Here is a 14,195-nt window from a genome sequence, read left to right on the forward strand (position 1 = left end):
CATTATTTTCTATGATTTATTTGTACTTAACTTGTGTTCAATAAAACTTGTGTTGTTGAAGGGGCACATGTAGAACAAGTCCACACATCACAATGTAAAACTGTGAGTAAGCCTGGTGTCTCAAGCTTTCAGTTTGCATATTGTAATACACTGATGAGCCCAAATATTATGACCAGTGTCCACCACAAAATTAAATACTTTGGTGACACTGTGGAAACATAACATGGTAAGGAAAGTATGTAAGCAGAGCAGAGACAAACAGGGAATCATCCTAAAGCCAATACAGGCTGTCAATGGGGAAATTTACTGACATAAGCTACTCTGACAAAGGGGGAGGTTGTTACAGACCAACACTTTGGAACGAGCGTCTTGGAAATGGCAAAACTGGTCAGCTGTTCACATGTTGCTGTTGTGGACATCTAGGGAAAGTGCATGACGGTTAGTGAAACCACATGAAGGTGGCAGTATGTTGGATGTCTGTACCTCATTATAGAATGTGGAAATCTGAAGCTTGCTTATTCTGTAAAGCAGGATAGGTGGTGATCTGTGGCATATCTGATAAAAAAGCAAAATTCTGGTGCAGCACAAGTGTTCTGGAGTACACCATTCAGTGCTTCCTGCTGACCATGGGGTTTCGCAGCAGACAACCCTTACATGTCCCATGCTGACCCAATGACATCACCAGTGGCCACTGGACTGTCAAGACTGGACTATGGATCAATGGAAATGTGTACCTGGTTGGATGATTCACATTTCTTGTTACACTAGATCAATGGTCATGTTCAGGTACACCATCATCCAGGTGAATGGATGCTTGGAAAATGCACTATGCAACAAACACAGGCTGGTGGAGGTTGCATTGTCTTATTAAGGACATTCACCTTAGCTTCCATGGGACCTGTGGTAGTAATCAAAGACACCATGATAGCTGTGCACTACATGAATACTAGTGCAGACCACCTGCATCCCTACATGCTTGGTGTCTTCCCTGACAATGATAGCATCTTCCAGTAAGATAACTGTTTGTGTCACAAGGCCAGAGCTGTGCTACAGCGGTTTGACAAACTTATAGTGAACTTATGGTGATGTATTGGCCATCAAATTTGTCTGATCTGATTCCAATGGAACACATCTGGGATGCTACCAGGTGCCAGCTCTGCACCTGCAGACCAACAGGGTGTAATTTATGGGAACTGCTTGATCTGTGCATAGATATCTGGTGCCACATATTTCCAGAAACCTACCAAGGACTTGTCAAACACAAGCCATGCAAAATCACTGCTGTATTTATTCCAAAGCTAGAAAAACACTATTAAGATGGTGGTCATAACATTTTTGCTTTGTATGTGTATGGGGGTGAAGGTGGGGGGTGTTGGTTTGCAATGGCCCCAAAATTTTGTGACTAGGTATCTTAGTTTTAATGAGAAAGTGCCAGGCTTTCCAAGATTTAGTAATTCTCCTGTAGTAAATCGCCCTTATTTTGATCAGCAAGCTAATTTCATAGAATGCCAATGTGACCTGCTGCCCAAATGAACCTGAGGAATTGCCAGAGCCATTAATCTCAGCCAGCAGATCTTGGATGTTTGATACCAGTATGTTCAGTGGCTACTACTGATCAGTAGCTTGTAGGTGACATAGTACAATAGCAAATTTTTGTTTTCTCAAGTTCTGATGAGTTTGTTTCAAAGCCCAGGTGCTGACTATCATCTCAGCACAGAACACACTGCACACTCTTAGTATATAGGCACCACTGTACACAAAGCAATCTGTCTGTATACGGGGCAGGACAGGACACCCCAGATACAAGGGTACTTCATAAAGGAAGTTATACCTTATTATGGCAGACCAAATAAATTTTCTTGAATGCTGCATTGTGCTTCAAAGTGGCAAAGATACATGACACTATTTTTCAATATAGTCACCAAGTCATGGTCAGAATGGTCCACAAATCATTCAGTTTCTGGATGACAGAAATCCACTCTTTGGCCACAGAGTCACTTGAGAACCACTTTGTAACCATCCTTATTGTCAGAGAATCTAAGAGTATTGTGAGTCAGTTTCTAGATTGCCTGGACATTGTCATCTGTTGTCATGTCAATGGCCTTCCTTCCTGGTCAGTGTTGCCCATATCTGTGGGGCTTTAGTCAAATTACTGACACCATTTCACTATGGCTAGACACAACATTGTATTTGGTCTGTACACTGCCAGAATTTCATGGTGAATTTATGTGAAATTTAGATGTTTTGCCCATAAGACTCATACCGTCCTGTGTATTTCAACTTTGGAGTACATTCCCAGTTGTTATGTCATTTCAGCCCTACACTGTGATGCACCTGTTACCCATATCACAGCATATCTGTGTCTGCTGGAGTGCCACAGCATATACTCTCCTCCGACAATGTGCCACTCCTGTTCTGCAATGATCTTAGTGTGGGACAACATTGATAACCTACGTTCTGAAGTTCTCTCGTATATCCAGGATAAGTAAATATATTGATTGGCGACTCCATGGCATTTTGTGTGCATCACGACCAAACAGTAGATAGAATTGGAAGGAAAATCAGCATTGGCCGTATTTTGTTGTTTTATTGTCAGCAAAATCGATTTTCGGTCACTTAGTGACCATCCTCAGTGCTGTAATATACAATTAAAATTGGTAGGCACTGGTATCAAGCTATAACCACAAGCATAGAGCGATCACATAATAAAGTAAATATATTGAGGTGTTGTTTTTGCTAGTTATAGCAACAGTATGGCAAATTTTCTGACCTTTCTTCTTTTTAGAAGAACTATATTTTTTCTGTGGCATTGAAATGAGCCTTCAAAGAGGCCTTCAGAAATATAACATATGTGGATGTGTGGCACTTGATCAAATAGTGACAAGGTATGCAGCACCACAAGCAACATTCCTGCAGTCAGGTGAATAGGTTACACAAACATCTGCCTTACAGCACCAAATGCAAGCAAACACATACTGCAGATACAGTTCATATGTTTAACTGCACTCTTGAATTTCATCAGTCTGGGTTCTGCTGATGTAGCAATCAGTCAAATTCCTCATGAAGCTATTCAGAGATTCATGATGTATACAACAGTTATGGTTTTTGCTTGTGGTGAAAGTCACCAAACTATTACAGCAGCAGTGCAGTTGTGTGCTGAAACCTATCCTTATTGTGCTCAGCCAATTCAATCTGTCTTTGCACACATAATACAAAATTTCAACAAACTGGAAGTGTGGAGAATGAAATATGCCAACGAAAAAGATCAGCAATTGCTCAGAGAAATACAAATAACATTTTAGCATCTGTAACATACAACCTACACATCACTATGAGGCAGCTTGAAAAATGCTCTGAATACTATGATCAACACATTTCATCATTTTTACATTTCACTCCATCAACAGATTCATGGCAATGACTTTGAAAATCAATTACAGTGCTGCAAGGTGTTTACAGAAACTGCAAAGTGAAACAGCATTTCCATTTGAGATTTTGTACACAGATAAGTGTCACCTGCAAACCATATACAAATCAATCTTCGCAATATGCACTACTGATCAGTCCAAAATCCACACTGGCTAAGAGAAGTGGATAAACAACCACCTTGGTTTGTCAACATGCAGTGCCGGCTTTTCAAGAATTGCTTCATTGGACCATTTTATTAATGAGACTCTGACAACCACAAGTAGCTTCTGTTCCTAACAGATAAGCTGCTGAAATTACTGTAAAACTTCTCACTTTACACGAGCCCATGTGGTACCAGTGTGATGGATGTACCACCCACTCCACCCAAATTATTACAGATTAACAGAACATTTTGAGTTTACTGGATTTGTCATTTGGGAAACACAAAATGGCTGTACAACCACCGGACTAACATCTTTGTACTTTTATCTGTGGGGAGAATTGAAACAAGAGTTCTGCAATGACACACTTACAACTGCCAAATATGTGAAGTACTGTACTGTACTGCGAAATTCATTAGGCAGTAATGTCTGTCCTACATCATTGTATAGCATGCATCAATGTTCAAGGTTAACATTTTGGGCACTTGAAATTATAATCACAACACTAAACACACAAACTGTAACTGAGTTACATGTTTGCTTGTACTTGGTACTGTAAGGCAGATATTTGTGGGAACTCTTCTTCAGATGGTAGGAGAGTGGTGTTAAGTACTGTTACCTTGTTATATCTGAACAAGTTCCACACATGTTATGTCACTGACTTCCTCTTCAAACTCTTTTCAAGGTCACAAAAAAATATGTAGTTCTATTTTTTAAAAAAAGTTGGTGTCATAAGGCAACTATAAACAATAAATATTACCTGTGAATGTCTGAAAATTAAATATATTGTCCACTATAACTTAGTGAAAATCACACATTGTTATTTTCACTCATTTTGGATAAATTTTGGGTGATTTCTCTTAGCTGGCTCATTCTATATACAGGGTAATTTTTTCCACTGTGGACAAACTCTTGGGATTGATCAATCAGAGGATACGGAACAAAAAAGTTCTAATGAACTTATGTCCAGAAATGCATGGTTTTGATGCTAGAGACCATTTATTAAATCATACATTGTTACAGAGACTGTGGTCTAATGCACATTGTACCATGCAGCCACAGTCACAATATGCGTTGAAAATGGTTTCCATGTGCCTCAACGCATGTGTGTACACGCTGTAGCATGTTCTGTCTCACATGTTCGCATTGGCCAGGCAGGATCCAAACAGTGTCAAAGGCAGCATGAATATGATGCTCCAGTGTCCCCTTATCTGGAATAGGTTCCACACACATGATACTTTTGAGATGGCCCCATAACCACAAATTGCACAGGTTGAGATCCAGGGAATGAGCAGGCCACGCAACTGGACCCCCCCGTCCAATCCATCAAGCAGAGAAGACACAACTGAGATGCGTCTGGACGTTAATGGCATAGTGGGCTGGAGCACCATCATGTAGCAGCCACATCATCCTTCAAGACATCAATGACATTTCTTCCAGTAGGGGAGACAAAGTCACCCACTAGAAATGCCGATAGTTCTGACCTGTTAGATGGCTTGGAAGGAAGACTGGTCCCTTAAATATGGTTGCCAATTATGCTGGCCCACACATGCCAGCTGCACTGACGCTGATGATTCGCTGTCACCATACCATGGGGGTTCTGCATACTATCCCACAGATAACCATTATGAAAGTTGAAGATACCACTGCACGTAAAGGTGGCTCATCTGTGAAGTGGCTCATCTATAAATAGGATGCATGACATAAAACCCAGAATTGTGGTTGCCTGGTGAAGCAACCAGTGACAAAACTGTTCCCAATTTGGAAAGTCTGTTGCTAGTAATCCCTGCACACACTTCAAGTAATAAAGGTAGAAACAATTGTCATGGAGAATGTTCCCCACAGTTGCCTGGCTTACCCTGTACTGGCACGCCAACTGCCTGATACCAACATGGTGGTCACCTTCCACAGTGTTAATCACATTTTCCTCCACGTCTGGTGTCCAAGCATTTCGGGTACATCCTTCATGATTTTCTGCTTCCTGGAACGACCCTGTCTCAGACAAATGGTGGAACACTGTTGCAAATACTGAATGCTGAGGTGCCCGTCGCCCATTGCCGTTTGCCTTTCTGTAAGTACACACATGGATCATTCAGCAAGCTCTTGATTTGAATAGGGGACCAATGTGACAACACTGTATCACATCCACTACAAGGTGAGTCAGCAAGAGAAGTGAATCAGACAAAACATTACCAATTACTATGGCAAGAGCGGGTGCTAGGGCACGACATATGAGGAGCAGTACTCTCCTCTAGGAGGAAACCAGACATAATGTAACTGTTGCTGGATGGTACAGCACACATTAGACCATAGTCTCTGTAACAAAGTATGATTCAATAAGTGGTCTCCAACATGGAAACCATGCAGTTCAGTACGTAAGTCAATTGGACCTTTTTTGTTCCGTGTCCCCTCATCGATCAATCCGTAGACTTGTACACAGTGGAAAATCATCCTGTATAATTTCTGCACCGAGGTATTTGTGGAGGACAAAAAGTTGTAGCTGCAGGAAGATGGTAAAACCTGCATGCTCCTGTGATCTATGGAACAGGTTAAGATGTAACTCAAAACTAAGTATACTTTATCATTATACCTGAGGAGGAGGTCTTTGGATGTAGTTTACTAAAAGGAGCTGGAAGGCATTTCTTAAAACCTCCACTCACTCACCAGTTATCCTGTCAACTCTGAAGCAGTGCATAAAAAGCCTATAGAGTAGGTTATACAAGATTAATGGGTAGTGGCTGGGTATTTGACAGATGATTACCGCACAGTTCACTAGTACAACTAGTGTCAGACTCTTGGCAGTGGCATGCCAACCTCTTCTAGAAGCCCACTGATGGAGCTTGTCAGACACCGTCCATATTTTTGCTATATAGTTGGTTTTCAGCTGGGATTTGTGTAGCAGCCACATAAGTTTGTTACCAAAGAAACAACTCAGGAATTGGAATAGCTCAGCCAAATTTAAGAAATCATTATTTATGGAGACATCAAGGTGGGGATGTACTGCCCTGAGACTGTGAAACTACATTACATGTTTCTAAATAAGGGGCATAAAGAGAAGGGGAAAGGGGGTGGCTGAAAATCAAGCATTAGCTATGCAATTGGCTTCCTACAACTGGTGTTCAGCAGCACCCATTGATGTAGTGCTGCAGTGTAGATAGAAATCACTCACATATAGTGACTGTGAAACAAAGGACCTGACCACAATAGCAAAAAGGGTGACACTTACGACAAATCTCTGGAGTATTCTATTCTTTTATATGTGTTAATTGCTGAACAAAAGTCAAGGAGACAAGAAATTCTGGATAAAAGCTGAATTCCCCATTTACCACAACAATGTTAGAGCCAAGCAGTGTTGTAAACTTTCTGAAAATCAGAGAAAACAGAAATTAAGTGATGAAGGTGCACAAAGGCATTTCTGCAAGTGGATTACAAGAACAGCAGATGATTGGTAGTGGATCACAAGCCACAAATGGCCATTTGTACTGGGACAGAAATTCACAGAATTCGAGGCACCATAACAGACGCTGGGTCACCATCCTTTCAACTGTGTTGCACAATCTATAATAGTTCTGAAAATATGGGTCCTTCTCATATTTCAATAGTGTAACGACAATACTGTCTCTTCAGTGGAAAGGAAATTCACCTCTCTGCCCTACATGATTGAAAATCCTAAGAATATGAATCTTACTCTTGAATTTTAAAATGTTCCCAGCAACATTGATATTCAAAGGTTCGTGCTTGCAGCCAGTGGTCATTTACTACACTCCACAATATTTTGACTGGGCATCTTCCAGTCATCTTCCAGAAATCATCAAAAACAGAAGAAGACTATCCTCACCCCTCAATTTTTTAGCATGCTGTGCGTATTCCGTGCATGCTATAAGACTGTGGTGACAGGCCGATAACACTACTCGGCAGGCTATGTCCTTGCTGGTGGAATTGGGCAACTCACCTATCATCACAATTATTGCTCCATAAAGTGTGTCACACCATCACTTCTGTGATTTGCTATAATTGAAGATGACAGAGCATGCCAATGACAACAGCAAGTGACAGCCACAAGGACAACTGAGTTCCATAATTTCACCAGTGAGAGCACTGCCTGCCAGATAGAATGGTCAGCCTGTCACCACAATCTCACACGTGTGCAGAACAAACACAGCTCACTAATAAACTGGGGGATGAGGAGGTCATCTTCAATGTTCCACAGATCACTTGAAGGTGACTGGCTAGTGCCCAGTCAAAATATCATGGAGTGTAGTAAACGACCACTTGTCTGCATGCCCAAAACTGTTCCAAATATTTTACTTTTGATGCTAAGGTGTTTAATCATCTGAATATGAATTCTGTCAGGATCTGGAGGTGTGTCTTGAAACAATGTTTGTTAACTGTGAAGCTCTCATTCAGAAAATGGGTCACTATCGAACACTGGTCAATGTGTACAGAATGACAAGCTGACATACTGCTACCTGTTTATGCAAAAATACAGTGTGATACTTTTTGCTCAAGGAGTATGGCACAAAGTGTTGACAATACCAAAAGGATTCACAATAGTACCACCATTAAATTCAGTTCTTGTCAATGATACAAAAACATAATGGTCACAGAAATGACAATGGTTACACCACACCTATGAAGATGGGATATATCCTCTCATGGATAACATCCAGCTTCCTTTTCTCCTTTTTTATTAAATAGCTTGCCTTCATGTACAATATTTTAAATGTGATCAAGCTGGTCATGGAGGATGGTTTTTCTACCACTGAAATGGCTGTTAGCACTCTCTGGTGGCTGCTGCATTCTCCTCAGACCACCAAAGTACAATTTTTTGATGGAAAAAGAGACAAGATACTAGAACTTGTCTTTTCAGCAACATGCAAAAGTTTCCAACATCACCCTGCAGCTAAAAGCTGACAAATCAGCTCTTTGGAAAGCAAAGTAAATCTACTGGTTTCTGATTTGGAGAAGAGAAGATAACTAGATAATGGTCACTGTCACACAGCTGATCATGAATGTTCCATTGAAACATGGTGTAAACTAAACTACCAATTGCAAGGTCGACACTGGTGTAGATACTGTGTCTTCTCGTCAAGTGTGTTGTTTCTCAAGGATCAAGTATACATAAGTAAATCCCAATAGTTATTTTCTCAGCTATATTATGTTTTAGGACTTACTTGTAAAGCTCTACAATGGGCTGAGTGTGTTGAAGTCTCCCAGTTACAGAAACAACTGTAGCAGCTGTTCTAGTAGGTCATCAATGTTTTTATATTTAATCTCACTGTGTGATGAGCAGAAATTGTTGCTTGCCATTAGACTTTCATATACCTTAACATTAACAACAACTGCTTCTAGTTCAGTGTCTAGCAGTGCGCACACGCACATGCACAGAGAGACAGAGAGAGAGAGAGAGAGAGAGAGAGAGAGAGAGAGAATCATTCTGCTGCTATTCATACACTGCCCACTGCCTACACAAGAGGCATGTCTGTATTTATTTTCTTTCCTACTGTTGTTCTGGCACCCAGTGAAGTGCTCAAAGTAGTAGAGTTGCCTCAGGAACAGAAGATGAGCATATTCATTTCATCTTCTTCCCCTGTAATTCTAGAGGAGACTGGGGTTTATCTGGCTCTGTCACTGAAGTAGCAATGAAGAAAAATGTATTCTCTTGATGGTCAGTGTCTGTATGAATACAAGACTAGAGTCTGGAGTTAAAATTTTGACAATCTTAGTGCAGTTGTGCCGCATGCAAATTTCCTCACAGAAATGACAGAGGTCAACAGCAGACTAACATGGTGATGTATCTTATATCTCTAGATTTTTCTTCTTAAACTTGGGACATAATCTTGATTGGGGAGAGTGCTGTCCAGGTAAATTTACACATACCAGAGCTCATTCAGAATGTGCTCTCTCGTGCATTGTCTCCTGCAGCCTCCACAGGTGTGTAGGGTGTGGGAGGAAGAGGGAGAGGGGGGAGGGCTGTATAGTGAGAAGACATATGCCCAAAACTCAGACACTTGAAATAACTCACAATCTCTGTCCCTGCAGAGTGAGTTGCATTATTTCTCAAAATATTCACCAAGAAACTCTTGCCCAATATGAAAATTTCATCATCAATTCACGAGACAAGACTACAGCTGTAAAGCACAAAAGTAACATCTACACCAGATAGGATTTTTGGAACATCTCCAAGATCAGTGTAATGACTATCGAAAAAAGGTAAACACAAGTAGAATTTTAATTTCCATTGCAACTTAAATAGCTTAAGTACTTAACAAGGCATATCAGTGAAATAAACATACCAAATACAGATAACGATGGTTGTTTTCCAAGGCCTTTACAACAACATCAACAGGAACTCTATCTTTCTCCAAAAACATATTAATAGCCTGTTCAGAATCTAGATCCATCAATTCTTCTATTGTGTCATAGATTGAACTGTACAGATTGTGTTCCTGGATCAACTGGAAGGCATCCTTATGATGCAGCCTACAATGGAAAGGTATTTTTTTAAAAAGAAAAATAATCCAAAAGAAACAATTATTTCTTACTTTAGGAACTTACTTAAGGTACATAGCTAGAGCCTTATCGTGTTTGTGCTCGTGGGAATATAAGATGGCCAATGCTTCCAACAGTAGTGTCTTGTCTGTATCATTTACCAGCAGATGCTCCAGTACAGCATTCACAACAGCAGGAACATTGTAAAGTGTTGGTGACCATTCCTTCACTGTTTTCAGAAAGCCCTGAAAAATAAAATACAGTCATTAATTACAAAAAAATATGCTGTATTTCATAACAACTTCATAAAATGAAAAGTAAAATGCAAAAATTAATAGTTCACTATTAAGACACACACGTTAACAACATGCATTGACAAAAGAATTGGCTCTGTTTTTTATAATCATTATGTAAATAGGTAAATTTTATTCCCTACAGTCCTGTAATACTATGGAGAGATTACGACACGTGATATCTGAGAGAGAGAGAGAGAGAGAGAGAGAGAGAGAGAGAGAGAGAGAGACAGGGTGATACCAAGCGTGTTAGAGAGAGAGAGAGAGAGAGAGAGAGAGAGAGAGAGAGAGAGAGAGCACTGCATATAAGGCACTGGTGCCCTGTAACTCCTGTTCTTGCAAGATCTGCAGCCTGAGCAGATGACAATTTAAATCAACATGGGTAATATGGTAGATAGACCTTTTCTTACAGAACCATTCCAATCTCTAAAAATTTGTGCAACACACATTATGGTGGGAAAAAAAAGAAATATTGGAAGTCACAACATTCAAAGTATAATTAGTTTTGGTAAAATATTTGTAAGCAAGGAGCAGTCTCATCCATTCCAGTGCTCCATGAACACTACCTTAAAATCTAAGTTACACAGTGCACCCACGCTCCATGACTGCCATGACACATGTCAAAAGTTACAGTACTTTTTGTGTCTCCCAATACAAAACTCCCAACTGAATGATTTTTAAGCAGTGTAAATTTTGCACTTAACACTTGCTGGATCAGTTTATTATTTTCCTTCATTACTTGAGACTTTTGAATTGAAACTGGTCAGTAGTAGAAATGTTACTTTTGGGATACTGAAACTTTGGTGACATCCAAAGTTTTTAAGATATTTACTTCAATGACAAAAATCAACTGAACTACATACATTCCAGACAACCAAAATTTTACCCTTTCACCTATGTCCTCTTGGCTACAAAATAATATTCACAAAGGAAAGAATGGCTGCTTCAGTTCTAGAAAGTTTCCATGCTATCACAGGTGGACAACGGGCATCAGTAATATGAGGCAAGAATACCAAAGTGTTTGAAGATTATCTATGCCTTCCATCACGAAGGGCTTCAGCTGTCTGCACACACTTACAAGACAGCTTCTTTGCTCAGGCTGGTGAGCTCCCAGCAATCTACTGACATTTCCTCAAGGTAAGTCACACATACAGATTCTTGTTTAATCAGCACTCACTGGTATCCCATGTAGTTCTCTAACCTATCACAAATACAGGATTTCTGCAAAAGCAGACTAGTGACCCTTGGCATCGGCCAGACTGTGGTCTTTACCTTTAGGTTGGTTGGGCGGTTGATTTATGGGAGCAGATCAAACAGTGAGATCATCGGTCCCATCAGATTACAGAAGGAAGTCAGCTTTGCCCTTTCAAAGGAACCATTCCAGCATTCACCTGAAGCAATTTAGCGAAATCATTGAAAACCTAAATCAGGATGACTAGACGCATGTTTGAACCATCGTCCTCCCAAATGCAATCGTGCTAACCACTGCACCACCTTGCTTGGTAAGAGTGTAGGCTACTGCCATCTTGAAGATCAAAAAGTTTCAGATTTATTTTGGATTTCCTTGACTTCCTATGGGACAGTTCAACAGATTAAGATTCTTAATTAAAATTTGCATTGTTTTATATTGGCACTACAGTGGTGTACCTGTCAACAACTTTGGTTGCTGTGTAATTTACCCAAAACATGACCTCAGAATCAGCTTACTGGATAAATTTGTCATCTATGAAACACAGATATATGTATGCAAGATCCTTAAGGCACTGCTGCAGATTAGATGTAGATGAGCTAAACAATCCTGATCTACTCGACTCCCTCAGTCACGTCATGCTAATCATTACACGAGGACATGCTGAAAAGTAATGCTTCCGAATTTTTTATATGAAAACTCTTAAAGCTTTTTAAATAAAACACGTGTTACTAGCATACTGCATCTTTATTCTTCATGTCTACATACTTATTTCTAAACATAGTCACCCTGATGAGAAACACATTTCTTGCTATGAGAGACCAGTTTGTTGATACTGTCACTGTAGAATGTTCGACTTAATTGACAGAGCCACAAACTCACCTCTGCTTGCACCACTTCATTACTATCAAAGTGCAGTCCTCGAAGGTGTTCTGTAAGTTTTGGAAACAAATGAAAATTGGATGGGGCCACGTTGTGACCTTATGCAGGCTGATTGATGACAGTTAACCCGAGGCACTGGATTGTTGCAGTACTCATGTGTGCTCTGGCACTGTCATGCTGAAGAAGAGGGTGTTCCATGTGTGGACAAACCCTTCAAATTCAAAACTCGATTATAGCACACTCTTGCTCAGGCACTGATGTAGTTTTATTACACACTGCCATGTTACATGCTACAATGAGGAGCCCTCTAATGGTAAAGGGCTAGAAATAAGTAGACATGAAGAATGAAGAAGCAGAATATTAGTAATTTTTGTTTTATTTAAAAAGGTTTTAAGAGCGTTTACTTAAGAAATTCAAAGGTGTTACTTTTCAGCGTGTCCTCAAAGGTACCCAGCAGACAAGGCAGTCTATAACATTCACAGTTATCTCCTCTATCTCTCCTTTAGTAACTATGAAGTTACATGATCTGTTGCTGCCATTTTGATGAGACAGTTGTAATTCTGTGCTATGGCCAGTTTGGTTGTCACTATATATGACTATTTTCTAGCCATTGTCCCCCCCCCCCCCCCCACACACACACACACAGTAGCAGCAGACCCTCTACAGACTAACTGCTGTTACCATTGATCTTTCCAGTCACACATAACAGCGCACTATTGCTTTCACGTGTGCACAAGTGCGTGTACACACACACACACACACACACACACACACACACACACACACACTCTCTCTCTCTCTCTCTCTCTCTCTCTCTCTCTAGTGGCTAGCGTTGCTGCCTCTGGATCATGTGGTCCCAGGTTTGATTCCCAGCCGGGTTGGGGATTTTCTCTGCCCGGGGATGCTCATCATCATTTCTTCATCATCATCATCATCATCATCATCATCATCATCATCATTCGTGACAGTAGCTAGATTGGATTGTGTACAAAGTTGGACTGTGTAAAAATTGGGCCTTTGTATGGGTACTGATGACTGCGCAGTTGAGCGCCCCACAAACCAAACATCATCATCATTGCCGCCACCACACAAACACAAACACACACACACACACACACACACACAAACATACTCTCTCTCTCTCTCTCTCTCTCTCTCTCTCTCTCTCTCAATGAAAACAGCTCTATTACCTTTGGGTCCATTTTCAAGTACTCATACAAAACCATTTCATATATGTGAGGGTCCAGAGAAGGTTCTCCTCTCGGCAAGTATGGACTCACAGCTCTTAGTTGATGCAGCCGAACAAATTTAAACACTTCTTCTTCCCAGAGCCTCTTGTCTCTCCCTGAATAAAAGGAACGGAGAAAAACATAACTGCATTCTAATTAAGAACAGAAATCATCCACTACCAAAGTACAGACGCTGGACTTACCGAGTATTTTAACACAAAGCTCTGCTGCTTCTTGATACCTTTGAACTGACAGCAGGTGATCAAGATACGCTCTCCCAACATTCAACAAATCATGCTTTTTGAGATCACGTCCTTCAAACTGGATAACAGCCTCCATTGCAGCCTCATACTTCCTGAAAATTTTCCAGAACATGGGTACAGGAGAAAAATTAACACAGTGTAACTTCAAAATGAGACAACATACAAATTCATGTGGATTGCCACATTCAGTGACTTGCATTACCTAGGGCCTACTGTATATTCATTTGGAAATTAACTAAATTGAAAACTTATCCAGTATGAAATATAAATGTGACATG

General features: G+C 40.4%; 1 protein-coding gene across 2 annotated transcripts in view; it reads right to left on the reverse strand.

Annotated features, from left to right (window-relative positions):
- The window catches only part of LOC126248640 (vacuolar protein sorting-associated protein 41 homolog), a 164,273-nt gene that overhangs the window by 59,722 nt on the left and 90,356 nt on the right, over positions 1-14,195 (reverse strand). For both annotated transcript variants that reach the window (XM_049949824.1, XM_049949823.1), the window contains exons 9-12: positions 13,858-14,009; positions 13,616-13,770; positions 10,128-10,306; positions 9,866-10,052 (exon numbers count right to left, since the gene is read on the reverse strand). In XM_049949824.1, the coding sequence (XP_049805781.1) occupies positions 9,866-10,052; positions 10,128-10,306; positions 13,616-13,770; positions 13,858-14,009 (673 nt within the window). The remainder of the gene's footprint in view (positions 1-9,865; positions 10,053-10,127; positions 10,307-13,615; positions 13,771-13,857; positions 14,010-14,195) is intronic.

This window comes from Schistocerca nitens, chromosome 3 (assembly GCF_023898315.1).
Source record: "Schistocerca nitens isolate TAMUIC-IGC-003100 chromosome 3, iqSchNite1.1, whole genome shotgun sequence".
NCBI classification, from domain to species: Eukaryota; Metazoa; Arthropoda; class Insecta; order Orthoptera; family Acrididae; genus Schistocerca; species Schistocerca nitens.